The following is an 18,432-nucleotide window of genomic DNA, read 5'->3' as shown; positions in this document are numbered from 1 at the left end:
AAAAGATAAAACGTACCAAAGAACCCACACTAAAAACAACTGAACAAACTGTGGCACAGCGATGACATCATCATCGTTTTTTGTCCTGCATTGGTTTCAATCCATCTGAAACAAACAATCACGTCACAAGCAGTGAGACAGGATGTTCTGCTGTGGTGGACCTGGGCTCAGCGGAGAGGCTCCCTAATGGATGCATCTCCCCAGGCTGAACGATCTAAGGTCACTAGTCTATGGGGCGAGGGGGGTTCATAGATATCTATATATGGGACTGCCGATCCCACTCTTTTTTACATGTGCTGAGCTTTGTAGAGTCAAAAGTGCTATAATAAATTAATAATAACAATAATAATAATAATAATAATAATAATAATTCTGGTGGAGAGTGAGGAGGGGCAGAATGCTGGCGATATTAATGTTTGCCGATTGTACTGGGATTCTGCAGACTGCATAACTGATCATAATAGAAATGCTAAGTGATTGTGTAAAAGGGGTCTGCAACCTTTTGCATTTCCTATGTGTCGCACTACAACTCCCATCAGCCCTAGCTGGGACCCTCAGTGATGATGGATCATGGAAGACATAGTCTAAAACAACGTGAGAGAAGCACACTGCAGACCCCTGCTGTAACAGTATTCTGGTGGACCTATATTGGAGACATAATATATTACCTCTAATTAAAAATTGGTTGACACAATACACAGTGCAGTTTCTATAATAGTTTCATGTGCACTAAAAGTAGCTCATCTGAAAACAAAAACAAAAACAATGTGACCTCTCTTTTTGTTGAGTGAATTGCTGTGAAAATGAAGACTAGGGGTGTTAAATTCTAACCGCAGTGAATGTGTTCATAGGGAATGCACAAACCCTTTAAGTAATGTAGCAACTTCCAAGTCAGGAACATGCTGTCTTGTTATCGGTTTAAGATATACTTCGAAATACTTGATAAGCAGGAGCTTTAAGTGCAGCACACATGGCAATATGCCCCAACAGCATGAAAAAAGTGTCCTGTATTTTCCCGGAGGCACTGTACAGTGTTTTCATCTAAATTCAAGAAGCAGAAAAATTACCCATCCCGGACTGTGAAATCTATCTCAGAATGATAGCAAACTGCAAATATATGGACTGGCACTCTTGTGACGCTAATAGGCAGCGTGTATTTCCCATTGCAGAGGGATTCGCTCAGGTGGGAGAAATGTAAAACGGACTACATTACTATTTGGCATAAACGTGCTAAATTTAAGATGAGGAATTCATTGAATCGCATAGGACGTTTTAGGGAACCAGGCACACTCTAGGGGCAATTGATTAAGATTAGCTTGCCGATAGTTTAAAATTGCAGACTAAGTGGTAGCCCACAGTTTAAAAGTTGAACTTCTTTCAGGAAACCCATTTTCCCAAATACACACATAAAAACAACTTGATTTACATCTTTCCAAGACAAAATAAAATAGCATGTGCGGCTCAAGGTTACAATGTGTCCAGGGGTCTCCCTTTTATTCTCTATATGAACAAGTAGGGCCTGATTTACACAAATGTTTTCAATGGGACGTTCCCATCTTAAAACATGTTTGTAAATCAGGCCTGTTGTGTCTCACAGCAGCCTCATCTATTACCGATGTAACCCCCACAGTCGTCAGGCCACATACAAACCAGTTTGTACCCCAACCCTGACTGGGATACGACTACTTAAAATGAAATTGACAGAGACTAAAGGGTTGTGTTATACTGTATGTAGACTAACCAGAATTTAGTTAAAGCTTTTTAAATAAACAGGCATACAAAATGTTGAAATGCTGGTAGTAAATTAAGTATGTGCTCTGAAAATTGCTAAGATTGACCTTTGAACTTAGTGTTTATCCAGGTTTTCATTAGTTTAGATTTTATCAGGGAATCATTTCCAAAACTACAGTGGCAAATGCTACGTCCAATGAGTGGGATACACAATGAAGTTACCTGAGTAAGACTGATTTAGACTTGACTTAGTTCTGGAAAGGGCTGAGGCATTATACTGGGTAACTCATAGTAAGTCTACCATTACCCAAATCAACTTCTTTTCAATAGTCTTCTCAGTTGTAGTTGAGGGGAACAACATATTTACTCCTGATAACTTCTTTGTGAATCGGACCCATTTTAGTGTGGTTTTTCTCTTTTAACTGTGATGAAAATCAGGATGAACATCTTTTTGGGGGAACCATACTAAATATGGTCTGGCTAATTAGCATCCAGAAATAGGCACCTAGATAATTGTGGATTCTGTATTTTCCCTCAGTTTGTCAAGATAAATAAATATAAGTTTTATCTTTTTTACACATGTGCGCATTAAATGGCAATCTTCTGAGACTGTGGTTGTGTCTCTTGGAAAGGCATTATAGGCTAACCAAAGCGCATCCAAAGCAAATGTCTCTCCTTGCCCTAAGGGTGTTACACTTGTATACTCTGATTCAATGCAATGTTATACCAATCAATACACAATTCAGGCTCTGTTTCCCAAATATCTGACACTGCTATGGGGTCAGGCGAGACAATTTGTAACGATTTACTGTATTGGTGATGTTCAAAGAAATGTGCACATAAAGGAATACGGTGAAGAGGAAGAAGTAGCGGGTTGCAAAGGCCACCATGATTAACTGTGCTGATAAATGGGGAACTCTGGATGAAGTCACTGGTACCCCATGTTACCATTGGAGGAGTGCAGTGGAGCTAGTCTTGGGCATCTGACTGGCAAGGAAAGCCTGTAGTTTCCATAGTCTTTGCCTTCACAGGATATTTTGGCATGATGATACAATATGCCACTTACATTTACAGCATGATATAATGTTATAAATACTCGACTGTAGCATTTTGTTCTTCACCACAAAAGAGGGTGGAACTAAACCACCAATGACCAGTCAGATTGCACGCGAGCTGAGCGCTAGTTTCTGTCACCTGTGCGTCGCCTGCTGACGAAGGTTAGGGAGCAACTCAGCCTTTCATCATTCCGAGGTCGATACATCGAGTACCACGCAGTGGGTAATGATATCAACTGTTATTACAGTGCTTTGATAACCTCGGGTGAGCTAGCGCTATATAAAAACTGGTATTATTATTAATTGGATCCAATCTATAGATGATTGATAGGATAGTGGAAAGACACGAGCGTGGCTCTTGTGCTGCACAGTGCTCTGAACATGGGATGTTAGGATTCGCTTTCATCCGGTATGAGAGCCTACTGCACCTCCCTGACTGGTGCCTGCAAATGCCCAGGGGTGCTTCAGCTCTCAGTGTTAAGTTAAGCCATGTTGTTTTAAGAGCATTCATTTAGTCTAAATCCTCTTCATGGCAAGCACGCATTTAGTCACTGGAGGCAGTAAGATTGTATGTAGATGTGTATTGTTGGAAAAAAAGAAGAGTCTTGAGTGTGTGTTTGTTATAAATACTTTAAATATTCATAGCAAATGCTGAACCAGAATAAAAAAATAAAGCACACATTTACATAAAACATTAGCGGTAGTAGCTCTGTTTGATAAGGGGGCAAACAAATTAGTTCACAATTGTGTTCATGTTGCAAAAATACATCAAAAAAAATAAAATAATGTGTTCTTATAAAGGCCTGGTAAAATGTCTGAGAGTTTGGAAACCCCGTGCTTTGTACATAACGTGTCTTTGTATCAACGTGTACATGTTTGCGAGTGTGCATTTACCCTGAGAAACGTTTTATGCTCTTAATGATGGCTACAATGATTCTGAAAGGTTGCTACAGTGGAACGCGGTGTGTGTGTTTTGGGGTGGGGGGAGGGGGACGGGGGATGCAGACCTAACACTGATAGAGAAGGTAATATGCGGATGGGCCCGTGGCCCACCACTGGTGTGTAACAGCCGGTGGGTGATCATGTGAGGAGTCGTGGAGGGGCGGGAGGTATGGGCAGAATGCACGTTGCTGTAACCTCTGCTTGGGAAGCAGGAGTGGGGCCAGCGTTTACATATCTAGGCTGGATACCGCAGAGGCTGCTGCCCTCTGCTGGAGCCTGGAAATGCTGCAGTGTGCCGAATACATGCATGTCTCTGGAAGCCTATGGGCGAAGGGGGCGTGCTTTTGTGCGATTTGCGACAGCGTGGTGGGGTGCCTGTGTTTATCACGGGGAGGGGTGTGCTGGGGTGTTTGTGTTTGCAGTTTGACTTTGACTATGAACACATATACATCATCCGTTGGGGGAAACACGTGCACTGTGGTAAGTATGCATGTTATTTGTGAGCGCGGATGCGCCTGCCAACTTCGCGAAAGGGGCAAGAGTACGGTGGACTGATGTTATGTTGCTAAGACAGTCTGACAGTGTTGTCTGAACGGTTGGCATAGCGTGGTATGCGCGGTGGGATTCCATGTGTGCACATGCACGTGTATGTGTGTACGTAGTTGTAGAAGTACCTGCCATCTGCAGAGGCCGTGCGGGGTGCAGGGGGCTGAGTGGGTCCGCAGCCCCCAGGTTGGCTCTTTCCACCACGTCGTGATCTGCCCGGCAGAAGAGTCCGTCCTCCCGCAGTGCAAATTCGTCCCCAGGGATGAGCTGCCGACTGCAGGCCACACAGCGGAAACACTCGATGTGGTAGACCTTGGAGCGGGCACGCATTACAAAATCATTCTTACTGAAGCCAATATTACACTTTGCACACTTGATTCCATACAACCTGTTCCAAAGAGTAGGCCAGAAGCACAGAAATAAAGAGAAGGCATACATTAATCCCGTGCCAGCACATCATGTTCATAAATGCACGTGTATTCTGCAAAGCGCTGAGACAGATATCTGATGCTGGCAGTGGGGGCACAGAAGGAGCCCCTAGAACTGCAACCTGCGCTCCCTCGGCGCCCTTCTGGGTCAGCACCTCCCCCAGCCCCAACACACCCCTTCCCTTTCTACTACAGGCAATCCACACTACTACCAGACGGCCTGTTCTGCTCTGGCCATCGACCCTACACTCGCCACAATAGGTTCATTGTATACAACTACGCCCATGACACAGAATATGAGGCTGATTCACAACGCGTTTTTCGATGGGATTTTGCAATTAAAAAAAAACGCTTTTGGGAATCAGGCCCTCTATGTTTACAGGAAAACTTTCGGAAACTCGGTTCCCACTACCAACCCCCGCAACACAAGCAATGAACCCCACCCAGTCCCGTTCCCACAATACAATATAAAGAAAAGAACAATTCCAGAGCAAAGGTGTTTCACCCACCAGTTAAAAGCGACGTTCACACTTAATGCACATGACCGAAAAAGAACGCCAAGTGGGTCTGGATCTGGGTCCTGGAAATGACGGGTAGGCGTGCGGCGCAGGCTCTTGTGTTGTGCAGTCCCTGCGCCCTGCTACCCCCTGCCGCGTGTGTGGGCACGCTCCCACCCCGTGCTATTTGATTAATTGAAAAGAAAAGCTAACATTTATTCTGTGGCATGGCCCGTTTGATCCCTTCCCACTGCCTCGCTTAGCCGGGTAAACATGCACCGCCATGTGCTTTTAGCCTAATATTACTCAAACACGCGAACTAAGCTCACATTTGCACTGCTCTGCCTGAAAAACAGAAAGCCCTTGGCCATATGGCACGCAATACCCGCAAGTTCAACCCTAAGTATCTGCGTCTAAAAAGAAGCACGCGCACATACAGCTATTTATGCGTGTTATCAAAATATGCATTTTATTTAGATTGCATCTTTGTCATAACACGGGTTTCATTGAATTACTTGGAATTGCGGTTAAACGTACTCGCTGAAATAGTCTTAGCCACCCACTTCCAATTGCACACCTGACAGCGTGATGCACGCCGAAGTGTTGATTGTGTATGCATAGGGAAATATGCAAACATGCCTCTAGAATGCAGCTTCCACGCAGGCGCGACAGAGGGCACACATACTTCCAGGGAGCGCTTTGTAAAAGGGAAACATAATTGCCTGTCCCCGGGCATTCATTCTCCAACCAGCAAGTGCCTAACACTATGCCACCGCAGTAAATACCCTGCAAAACAGCGTCTGCGGAGAGTCACGGCACTATGCAGCGTATGCGCGTGCATTTGCCACCTCTCCTGGTGGCACAAACTAGTGGCCAACGCAGGCTACTGGTTTTACACTATTTCTTTAAATTCTGAGATAAAAGAGCTACAGGCACTCCGCTTATTGCGTGTCATATATCTACATTATTAGTTTGCGATTATCCTTACTGATATTAACAGTATTACTATAACACTCATTGTACTGTTCATACACGTATTAAGTGTGGCAAATGTTAATTCTAATATTTTTTGTTGAAATCGCAACGGAAGACCTTGCCGTTTTCTCATTGGGGTGGCACTGCATCAGTTTCCCAGCTGGTAAATGGAAAACGACATTGGGCCTGATTTACAAAAGCGCGTTTAATTTGGGGAAACTCAATTGAAAAACGCGTTTGTAAACCAGGCCCATTGTCTCGCCGCGTGCAAATGTAAGACCTGGAAACGCAATATCGCGCGGTGCCAGCACGAGTGGAAAGGGTCCCGCGTGCCCGCTCCCCGCGGGGGAAAAGACGCCCACGCGGCGTGTCCCCCGCCTTCCTGAAGCACCCCGAAGCCGCAACAGAAGAAAGGCAAACACCCCGAGCCGTGCGCATTCCTGCCTGGGTGCAACAGTGTCAGCTTTGGCGACTCTGGCAGGTCTATCAGTTGCCGATTTTACGCGAGGAAGGAAGCAGTTTCATTATCTAAATTCGGCAATTGTTTGCATCCAGATGATGGCCAATTTGGTCTGCGCTGTGTAATTCATCAACACAGATAAGATAAGAAGGAAAAGAAAAGTATCGGAGCGAGGGCCGCTAAAGGACAGAGTGGCGAGGAGCTAAATACAGGCATAGGATCCAGTCAGTGTGCATATATGTGAATATATATATATATATATATATATATATATATATATATATATATATATATATATATATATATATATATATATATATATATATATATATATATATATATATATATATATATATATATATATATATATATATATATATATATATATATATGAACAACGATAAACTCGAATTCTCTAAAATGTTGGAGTAGGCACTCTCTGGCCACTCAGGCTCGAGTGCTTCGTAAATGTATTTACGTGTTAGCGACAGCTGGGGCTGACGCTCCTCGGGGACACGTTTCGCCCATCGGCATATGCTTTGGGTGGGCTTTTCTTTTCTGCTGTGAGTCGGCGGAGATGGTGCAACTCTGGGATTCGACTGGAATCCTGCAAATGTTTCGTAAATATACGGGCCTGATGCGCACACTATTTTCCAATGGCATAGAATCATTGGAAAACGCTTTTTGGAGCAGGTCCCAGGCACGCAGCGTTGCTTTATCACATTGGGCGTCGTGTACATGCATCACTGAATGAGCAAGCCTCGCGAGAGTAGCGGGGATAGGGCAGGCACACTCGATCAAAAGAAGGCCCGCATTGTCTTACTGTGTTACATGCACTTAGATCACGTGTACACCACCTTTGGGCAATCCTGCAAAGTAATCTCCACCCGCCGCCGCCCCCAGCCCCTCCACCCCCCATCAGAGGAAATAAACGGGCTCGCACAGAGGGCATACCTGATGTAGTCTCGTTTACAGTAGGTTTTCCCATCGCGGACAAAACACGTGCACGTCTCGTCCAAGTACTGGTTGCACTCGGCGCACTTCAGGCAGGCTGCGTGCCACTCCAGGTCCGGGGACACCCGCAGAATGTACTGGTCGTGAATCTGATTGCCGCACCCCACGCACAGGGAAATCAGCCGCTTCTCTGCAAGAGAATCAAGATGTACCATTGAGAAACATTCCGGGGGCTCCCATGCATACCCACGGGACACCAAAATGAACACAAGAACGCACTGGGCAGACTGCCTTCGGGTGCGTGTTACAGTGTGACATCAAACATGTGACTCGTTTTCAAAAAGGAAAGAGAAAGTAAAGTGCCCTGCCAATTGGGCAGCGGGGCTAGGACCTGTAAGAAGATGCATTGGACGCCTCAAACCCCGGAAACATTCAGAAATTCCCATCGCCTTCGGTGCTTGAGGTGAATGTCTTCTCTTCCAAATATGACTGGACAATACATATTCAGGATTATGGGGCAGAGGAAAGGAGTGATGGGCCAGGCCCCATGCATTATACCCACATGTGTATTCTTATATTGTCTGACACACCACCGATAAGAGCATGACACACAGACAACGTCTGGGGGAGTAGGCCTTCCAACGGGCTCATAGAAAGGACCACGGCATTGTTCAGTTGCGTCTCCTATCATTGCAAGATCATGCTTTATTATTGATATTATCATCTTCAGTACTAGTCGGACTGGTGGCAATGATATTATTAATGTTACGCATTCTGCGCTTCGCCTGCGGTGCTATTATCATTGCTACACATTCTGCGCTTCGCCTGCTGCTGCGGTATCGATGGGCGTCTGCGTGCGCGTCTTAACAATTGCAGAACTGTTGCAGACACGCGCTTCTCTACAGAAATAGGCAGGACCCAGCGGATCATGCAGAACCCCACACACGTCTAAAAAGGGCAGGTCAATGCGGGAAGTTGCAGGTCCCGTTTCCTGGCAAGCAGTGCAAGCCTCTGCGCATGATGCTGTATATTGGTTTTTAGTCTGTAGAATATTTGTAAACATCGGCATAATTGTCTTTTTTTAAAACGTGTCCAGGGTTCTTCAAATGTGGGTTCAATGCCATGACATCTGGGATTTGATTTCGCAGCTATTTTTTTTTCTTTTTTGTTTACATCCAGGGCAACATATGCTTGATTTTGAAAGCTAATGAATTGTAGAACGCTTCTCTTACAGTGCAGTTGATGGAATATATATACTGCTCGATTAAGCATGGATTATTCCCAGGACCTGCGAAGTGTAGCTCGTGTACTATGCACTGGCAGGAAAGTAATTACGACGGCAATGAGGGCCCAGAGTTTGCAAATTCATTGATGAATACAACTCCGAACGCCGACCCCAAAGAACTGGACCTGAGCAGTTTAGCCATGGGCTAGAGAGCGACGGCATTGCAGACACCACGCCTGTTTGCCACGTTCGGCTGTTCTTGAGGGCTTCCCATTTGCCGCCACAGCAGTTGGGCCGGTGCTGTTGTTATTTTCGAAAACATACATGACGCCATGTTAGGCCAGTGTCAATATCCCCAGACTTCGGATTTGTAAACATATGATAGTGCATGCATATATGTACATTCTAAGAGGACACAGGCCCCTTCTGCAAGTGAAGGTGATGTTGGCCTATCAAGGAGTCTGGCTACGAAGGGATCTTTAGAATGTTGCCTCCCAAGTATAGTATTTTCAGAGAGTGGATTGCAAGATATCAAAATATGGTGCTTTGGGGCTTGCTGACTTAGTTTGTCATAGTGGTTGTAGCGCGGTGGGAGGGGGGAGTAGGGCTGCGTCACTTGAGATATACACTCGATTTAAGGCATACTGGGAATGACAGTCCAACGACTGGTGCAGATCTTCCAAAACCGAATTAAATTCAAGAGAAAGTGACCCGGGACAGTAAGTAATGCACTTTGAAAATTGGATTGTTGACCCAACATATTCCACCCCATGCCAAGCACCTGCCAGTACCAAGGCCATCAGCTCACCCTCCCACTGACTGCAAAGTTAATTAGAGACCACAAGGGTGTGGGGAAAGGTAGCAAGGATATTGGGAGGCTGGGTGGGGGTGTTTTTCGAAATACTGTGCGACATTTTTACCCAGTTGACCTTTGCATATTGCCCGTCTCGAAGAAAAAAGAACATATACACTGTACCCGCCAATTGCATTTTTACCCCACTGTAACTATATATGTAACGACCGGCTAAAGAAGTGTCCCTGTTGTTAAGCAGCTGTTGACATCTCCCCTTAAAAGCTCTTTTGAAATGACACCAGGACACAGTATCACCGGGTCTAGAGGCCCCTAGTCGAGGGGTAGTGTGAAGTCCCACGAGTAGCAGAATACTGACCAGGTAGAGGCCCTTGCCAAAAGAGGACAGCGACCCCTTCCCCAGGACAGGTGACTTCTCCAAAATGGTGCAAATGAAAAGCAGGTGATGAGGAAAGGGGGCAGCAGAGAGAAGAGGAAATGATAAAGGGCAGCTTACTTTTTGGAGGGTCCCCCATGTCTCCCATATCTGAAAGAGGGAATAGTGTCCAGAGGGGAATGGTGCACGCTGATGTCAGCCCCGCGGAAGCCAGGAGGTAAGGTGTCTGGGCTGCCGGAGCTGCAGGGTTCCTGGGAAGGTGCTCCAGCGGGCGGTGCCGGCGAGTGCACTCCAGCGCGCTGCTGCCTGGGCGGCTCGGGGGCGCAGCGGTGCGGGCGGCGGCGAGGAGGGCAGCGTGCTCTCTCCACTCTTCCTCCTTATTATCTCTTTCCTTCAAACTTCTCTGCGGCTGCTCCCGGCTCGGCCCCCATCTCCCCCTGGCGCTCCCTCGCTCTCCCCCCCCCGTGACGTCGGCGTGCAGGACAGGCGCCGCCAATCAGCGCGGCGCGGCCGTGACGCGGCCGCCGCGCCCTGATTGGACGCGCTCGGGAGAGAGCAGCTGCGGCCCGGCTCACGTTTCAGGCCGTGTCTGCCACCGCCGGCGCGCGGGCTGCCGGCCGCCGCTCTCTCCTGCCAGAGAGACACAGGAGCGCTGCGGACCAGGCGCAGCGGGCCTGAGCCCCCCGGAGCACGCCCAGCCGCGACGCCGACAGAGGCCCGCTGGCAGAGTAGGGTGCAGCCCGGGCCCCTCTACGCAGCCACAAGGGCACGTCCACCAGAGGCAGGCCGCTTGCCCTCGGATGCTGCCCTGGACCGTGGAAGTAATAAACTAGACGGCACTCACGGGAAGAGGAAAACACTTTAGATTGCGCAGATGTGTGTGTGTGCGGTGGCATTGCCTCTTCAAAGTGATTGAACCGCTTCAGAATGCATTGGGCAGCTTCCCTTGAAAATGCACGTAACGTGCATTTGATTAGGGCTTCGTGTGGTAGAGAAACCTCAGGTTGGGCAGAGGTGGCGAAAGTGCCTTTTTGAAAGGGATAGTAAAGGGAGGCGTCAGAACCTCAACCGAGCTTTGCATATTAGATGGTGGAAGAACCTCTTCGGGTGCCACTCCACGGGAGAGGACGGAAGGAACTTCTTTGGTGCTTTTTTTTAATGGGGCTGATATGCCCAAAGTGCCATCCTTATGGGACCAGTGATGGCCCGTGTCCAGGGTGGCTGATATAATATCCTCAGAGTGCCATGCTTAGGTGATGGAACGTGTGCAGGGATCGCGGCATGGGGAAACAGTGCATGAAAGCGTATTCTTAGATCAGCTACCTGCACGTAGGATGAACGCACTTTAAAGGCCCGTGCTTGGGCGGCACAACAAACCTGTTTTGGAATGATCTCCCAGAAATGAACAGGAGTCCTGGGAGTTCTTTTCACACGGGTGTGATCTTATTTAGAGTTCATTTGTAAGGGGTGTGGTTGCGCCTCCCCAGAGAGGACCCGTGGTCAGGTGTGATAGTACTTGAAACACGCACTGAGGGGCAGTGATGCATAAATAGAGGACACTCGCGTGTTTGTGTGAAAGTACTACCCAAAGAGTGCATTTTTAGGATGTCTTTTTATATTTGTACAACATTCCCTTGAGAGTGTGTAATAGGAGCTCTCCGGCAATCAGTGCATGAATTGCCACTTGGTATCATCACTTCAAAGGACATTCATCTCGAGGTGCTTTGCTCGCGCATCCTCAGGCCACTCGCGGGCGTGTGCAATAACACTTCCTCAAAATACACTCGTGATGCACTAGTGAGCTCGCGTGGCAGCGCCTTCATGAATGGACGAATGGGAGTGTGTTTAACGCCTTTTTACAATCCAGGCAGGGGCGTGGCTAGCATCATTCTGCACCCCACCCCATGAACGCAGACAAATGCCTAATCCATGTATGAAGCCAACCTTAATGAGTGGTCGCCACCACGTTGCCTGCAATATACCAAAACATAAGAGTGCAACCAACACGCCTTATCAATGTGCAGATATTTGCTCTGCATTAGTGCTTAGAAGCAAATAAGCTTGCTGTTCACCCTTTACACACATGTACAAATACACTTGGAAGTGTGTGATAGTACATCACTGAAAGTCGTTTGATGCTTTCTAAAAATTCACCTTGGAAGGTGTGAGATAGTAGACATGGCCATAACTTGTTCTATGTAATGCTTGTTACCAACGTTTTTTAACGTCTAACGGAGAAGTAAATAGCACGTGTTTCCATTTCACGAGTGCGTGTACTTCAATGCATTAACCACAGAAAGGCGCAGGGGTGAGATGGCCCAACTGGGATTCAAACCTCAAACCCACATGCTCAATACATATTGAAGCAGCGAGCACTGAACTACCTGAGCTATCTAACTGAAGCTAATGACTTTTCAAGCAGCTCTCGTGGGCCGTTTGATAGAATCGCCTCAAACGGATACATGGGGGAGTGCACCGGTTCAGAATTAGCACAGCTCAGTGTGTATTGACCCCTATTAAGAATGCAGTCGTGGGCGTGTGTTGCAGTGCTCGTTAGGTGTTTCACAGGGTGCGTGATGGCACTTCTTTAGAGTGCACTCTTCGTAAAAGAGCATCTATTGTAATGCCTGGAGTTCTGTTTCTTATGGGTTATAATGTTTCGTTGGGCCTGCGCACGTCTTATGGGTTATAATGTTTCCTACGCACGTGCCTCTTTCTACGTTTTGAAAGGGCTGGTCGTGTTTGTGAGCCAGAACCTGATTGTTGACAAGACTATGGCACTTTAGGAGGCCTTACTCTCTCCTCCACACGGACACACCGTGCCCACCCCCGGCCCCTCCCGCCTGCAGCACCGTGTTCGTCATCGTTTCTGAATCGGCAATGAGGATTTGTGGCGGGCACTCGAGAAACAACATGAGCGCGCGCGCACACGTATGTATATATATATATATGTCTATACACACGCACATAATCTTTTTTTCTGGGGAAAAACGTCGAACCGCTTTTTTATTTTATGTTCACCTAAAATAGCCAAGACTGCCGCTCAGCATTACCTTGCAGCATTGCAAAACAGTGCCCAAACTGTGTTTCTTTATTCCTATCTGAGCCTCTGCCAACACAGTTTCAATATCAATGTTTCGCTATAACGCGGGTCTCTGGAAAGCGCGCCTCGTCTGGAGCATTTAAGTACAGGTCCTTTTTTTAAATATCCGCGACCTTAATGGCAGTGCCGTTGTTTCTCCACTCTCGCGTCCGTGCACTGGGATGGCAGGCTCTGGCTGTCGCGCCCATGTTTTACAGGCTTGTTAAGCATCCTTGTTGCACTCAAATGCACCCAAAGTTATTATCAGCGCAAACTATACACGGGCCCGGAGTATAAAAAAGACATCCTCAAATTAATATATTGTATGCACATCATTTGTCAAATGCCAGCATTGCACAAAACGACGTATCTAGCCGCCAGTCTCCCGGGAGCACAGTCCGTGCATGACAAGCAGGACAAGAGGACAGATTCGCAATAGCGCTTCCCTGAATTAGGATTCCAAGCAGTTATCGGCGCGTACCCCATCCATGTTCCTGCATCATTGAAACCATCTACAAAAGCGGCCGTTTCGGACGTCTCAATGATGAAAATATCCCTACATTTGGGAACCCGTGTAGCGCTTATTATACGCGGAAAAGTCCATCGCGGATCACCTCCGGTAGTCAATTCTCAGGTTGACGATATGACCAGGTGGACTAGTATTGCGTATAAAGCAATGACCGCAGAGGCGGCGTTTCAGGCAGCATAGCTCCTGGAAGCAGCGACACGTGCGTTGCAGGCCTGTCCCCACGGTTCTTCGCTGCCTCCTCGGTGCACGGGGTACCTCCATTCTCATCCGCGCGTTCCCACGGCGAGATCCATCGTAGAGGCGTGCGTGTAATCAGGGCTGCGGACCGCCCTTGAGCTGGGCCGGCCCCTCTCGTCCGATTCCAGTGTTTTAGCTCTGTAAACCAATAAGCAATTAGGAGGAATTATTGCTGAAGGTAGCAATTGCAAACAGACAGGCTGGCAAGTGGCGGCTCGGAGCCCTTTAGTAATGGGCGATTTCACCAGAACAGACCAAAACGGTGTGTTGTCACAACCCAGGAGCAGACAGTAAACAAAACCTGTATCGTGATCGAGCGCATAGGTCTTCCCATTTAAAAAGCACCTCCCGGCGCTGGATTACTCTTAAAGAGAGCAGTTTGCTGGCTCTACATAATGTAATGGGCAACATTGGAATCGTGTTGCTGCATTCGGCCATATGTATGCGCTCGTAGTGCACATGTACGGTTGCAGTTTTGCGCCCACATCCAATCCGACGGGGGTTGCTAGAGGTGCCGTTGTTTGCGGTAGAAGAGCTCGTTCTCTGCCCCCCGCCCCGAAAGTTATACCTTCCAAGTTGTTTCTATAGCATCTGCCCAGCTTAATACTTTCTCAAAACGGCGGGTGATGCATGTCGAGCTTTGAAAGTGTTTCAGTCATTTGCTAAACGGGGTCACAACAGCGACCCCATGTGTTCACGTGCGGGATTTATTCAACAAGATATGTTGACCTTTATTCTCCATATCACAGAAACAATAAGCACTCCATTTGAACACCCTTCCCATTGCCCCAGAGGTATCGAGGCGTCGGGACACACAGACATAGAAGAACGCAAACAAAAAAACGCATACCTTCGTGTTGTAAAGTACATCCACACCAAAATGGGCCCTTTTTATTTTAGAGTACGAGCTGCATGTCCTTCCTCTTGCTCGTGCATTTAAATGGATGTCCGTGTACTGAGCAATGCGTGGACGGGCGGACGGGTGCATGCAATGGGGCACGCCGTGGTATCTTTTCAGGAAGCGCTCCGTGTCCCTGGCCGCCAATAAGCCGGGTTCTGTCAACGCGGCTTCTGCGCTCTATGCACGGCAGCTCCGTGGATGCATGGGTGCGCGAGCTGGTGAATGGGTGGATGCATGGGTGCGCGAGCTGGTGAATGGGTGGATGCATGGGTGCGCGAGCTGGTGAATGGGTGGATGCATGCATTGGTGGGTGGGTGGATGCAGCAAAATATTTACATCCCGTTTCCCCGCACATGTGTACCTGTTCTGCGTGCCATTAAAGCACGGGTTGATCAGTGGACGGGGTTTGCTAAACTGGCATCAGCACAGCGGGTCTGAACTGATGTAGGCGTGTTGCCGCAATAATATAATAACAACTCTATATTGTGAATGTCGACACGGACTAGAAAGGCAACGGTCCATGGGCGGGGGCGGGTATAGAGTATTTGTGCAAATCAGCGTGTGCCCTCTTTACTGCAGTGTATTGTGTTGGGCAGATAAAGAGACCGGGCACACCCGACCCTGGGTGCGAAGCGGGCATCTCTATTCTTCCTCAAATATACCTCGGCAGGCCTGGCCTGTGTACTACGATCCGCGCCATATACAGGGCGAAGCGCTCTGCCCAGGAACGCAGTTATGGGGCCTGAAGGGCACAGATTGTGGCACTGCCCGTCAACTGCACAGAGAGCGCGGCGTTTCAGCGGGTGTGGGGGCGGGTGTGCACAGGGGAGCGACGAAGGACCTGCACTTTACGATATCAATATGCACGCGCCTAGAGGGACGTAAACGAGGATTTTAGAGTTTTTCTCGGCAGCTCATAAAGTAGAAAGGCGAGGGCGTTTTTTTCATCCTTCTGGTTGGGTCCCCCTTGGCACAGCCGTCAATCGAAATGTATAAAGCTGTGGAAGCGATCGATAGCTTTCACCACTTTCATGGGCAGATGAGATTATAAACACTTGGAGGCGGTCCGTATTAGCGGGGTTCGTACTCAAGCTTCTGGACGCAATGATCATTTAAGCGACATGTAGCAAGCTGGAAAACACGTCCCCTTTTACACTTTGGACAAGCACATATGTCTCTTCTGCAAACCTAGCGGGGAACCTCATATCTGGCAAACACTGCACACATACACGGAACTCACACCCTTTAGATACACGCCTGAGGGCCGCAGTTACACGCGGTAGCTTTGCAATCCTCGCCCATGTTCGCATCCAGACTTTAGCGCGGTTTTGTGGTTACTGGCTACATTTCACCAATACCATTAGGACAACACATATTATTTTCATTGCTGTGCAGATGGTATTTTGACATCCATCCACCCATGGGTGATCGTTACATAGCGATGTCGCAAAGTCAGGGGTTGGGTGTTAATTCATAAGCACCAGTGAACTTGACTCACAACTATCGTAGCCTTCATAATGCAAAATAAAACTGGCAACTCTGCATTTTCAAAATAAGGCACGATAGTCCTGTTTTATAAAGCAAACCAGTATGCAATTAAAATTGACTTGTGGCACATGTACCCACTACTCCGGTCTGCTTCTCCTTAGAGTACCAGGGGAGCCATACTACAATCCACCTCTGGTCTCGAATACACCCGCACAAGTCCAATATTACACTATTTGGTGCAATACGGTATCAAATTATACGAACAGGTGTAAGATCACAAATACACGACCACAATCGCACGCAAATGCATCCATGTCTCAAATGTGCACACCCATTCACTATCACACTCACCCCACACAAACGACAGCACTATGACATTTCCATAAATGTATGCAACAAACACCCTCTCCCACGCTTGCACCAGATACCTGCCCTTCTCTGGCATGTGTTCTCGGATGCATACCGCACAAAAACGCGTGCGTGCACACACACACACTCTAGTGCAATTTCTTAATAAACTAGACAGCACAGCCCATTGTACGGAGTTGCGAGCACCCAGCAGCAGCCTGTATCGTCGACATTTTAATGTGAACAGCGCATGCAGCCTTATTTCGGAAACAGCTACATATACAAGAAGGCATATGCGGACGCCCGCGCATTGCATGCGATTGAAACACAGCCGCGTAAAGGAGCCCACGGCGGGCGCCTGATGCCAGGCAGCCCTCTGACAGGAAAAAAAAAAGCACAACGCGGTGCGGGTATCAATCATGGAGTGTGCGAGATCCCCAGGAGAGCCGAGCCTGGCCCGCGAGAGGTGTGCGATCTTTAATCCCCGCGACCTGCCTGCTGAATGCGCTGCAGAAGTGGACCAGGGCGGCACTAAATCTATGGGAACACGGGGAGAGGGGCTGTCAGGCGCTTCGCCGGCCGCCAGCCTCCGCCTCGAGCAACACAAAGCGCTTTATTGGAGTGCGGGCCCACTTAAAGAAGCAGCAGCAGCAGCCCCCTGCCCCCGGGACAGCAGTACGTACCTGACAGCCTCAGATTTATTTCTAAGCAAGCGGCTCCGGCAGAGCGGCTGTGTAATCCGGGCAGGATCCTGAAATCCATGAGTGGAGGGACAAAGACGCAGCGAACTCACTTTGATTTAATGGACTGCATGGTAATCCCGAGCTCAGCGCACCGCAGACTCAGCCCCACAATGAAACGCAGTTTTTTTTTTGCAAAGGGTAATGTGGCAAAAGGGACGGAAAGCCAGTGAAGGGATCAGACATGCAGATCGGCTAAATATAGAGCGGCTCACTGTGCAGTGCAGGGAGTGGGCGCAATTTATTGGAGCAGGAAACGTTCGGCTGACGTTCAAAAGTTGGCCATACATTTCATTTGGACAAGCTTTAGCTCCCCACTCTCTAGAATTTTTCAGTGCCTTCCACGGGATTAGAAATAGCCACCAGTAGTGGGGAGAAGACAACCTGGGCGCCGAATAGGATTCGTATTCAGTGAAACCGCTTTTTTTTGTTGTATGTACTTCCTGATATTATCAGCATTTTATGAACAAAACACTAGCACACACACATACTGAGCGAGGGGGCGGGGGAGAGAGAGAGAGAGAGAGAGAGAGAAGGAGAGAGAAGGAGAGGGAGAGAGAGAGAGAGAGAGAGAGAGAGAGAGAGACACCGACCACTGGAGGCCAGGTCAGAGAGGTAGGAAGGCAGAAAAACAATACAGCCATACCAATAGAAATACAGACAGACAATAGCAAACAGAAAGACAAACCACCGCCACAGCCATGCAGATAGATAGATAGATAGATAGATAGATAGATAGATAGATAGAGATATACTAGATGCCAAGTCAAGTACGTAGACAGGCAGACATAAACAGTTCAGCTAGGTAGGTAGAAAGACAAGTAGGTGTACAGGTAGGTGGTTATAGATAATACACATGAAGATAGATAGATAGATAGATAGATAGATAGATAGATAGATAGATAGATAGATAGATAATAGATAGATGTCATTTCAAAGAAGCAGAGAGGAAGACAGAAACACAGTTCAGCTAGTCAGGTAGAAAGTCAATCAGATATATCGATGTGCAGATAAATGGATCTAAATGATAGAATGTCAGATAGCTAACTAAGTAGACACATAAAAAGATAGATCACCAGGTAGATAGATAGATACACACATATACCC

The 18,432-nt window shown here is 47.7% G+C and overlaps 1 protein-coding gene across 6 annotated transcripts in view; it reads right to left on the bottom strand.

The window, feature by feature from the left end:
* ISL1 (ISL LIM homeobox 1) overlaps positions 1-17,641 on the bottom strand; it is a 29,846-nt gene extending 12,205 nt beyond the window's left edge. Inside the window, exons 1-3 of one of the 6 annotated variants that reach the window (XM_069627252.1) lie at positions 17,269-17,641; positions 7,589-7,778; positions 4,403-4,662 (exon numbers count right to left, since the gene is read on the bottom strand). In XM_069627252.1, coding sequence (XP_069483353.1) covers positions 4,403-4,662; positions 7,589-7,778; positions 17,269-17,347 — 529 coding nt within the window. In that variant the 5' untranslated portion in view covers positions 17,348-17,641. Of the gene's footprint in view, positions 1-4,402; positions 4,663-7,588; positions 7,779-10,120; positions 10,419-17,268 lie in introns of those variants that run through there. The other 5 variants (XM_069627251.1, XM_069627254.1, XM_069627253.1 and 2 more) reach the window with 5 other exon arrangements.
* Positions 17,642-18,432: the final 791 nt, after the last annotated feature.

Source organism: Ambystoma mexicanum, chromosome 6p, assembly GCF_040938575.1.
Source record: "Ambystoma mexicanum isolate Mex_15411 chromosome 6p, UKY_AmexF1_1, whole genome shotgun sequence".
NCBI classification, from domain to species: domain Eukaryota; kingdom Metazoa; phylum Chordata; class Amphibia; order Caudata; family Ambystomatidae; genus Ambystoma; species Ambystoma mexicanum.
The sequence above is the reverse complement of the archived record's forward strand: the minus strand, read 5'-3'. Positions and strand labels throughout refer to the sequence as shown.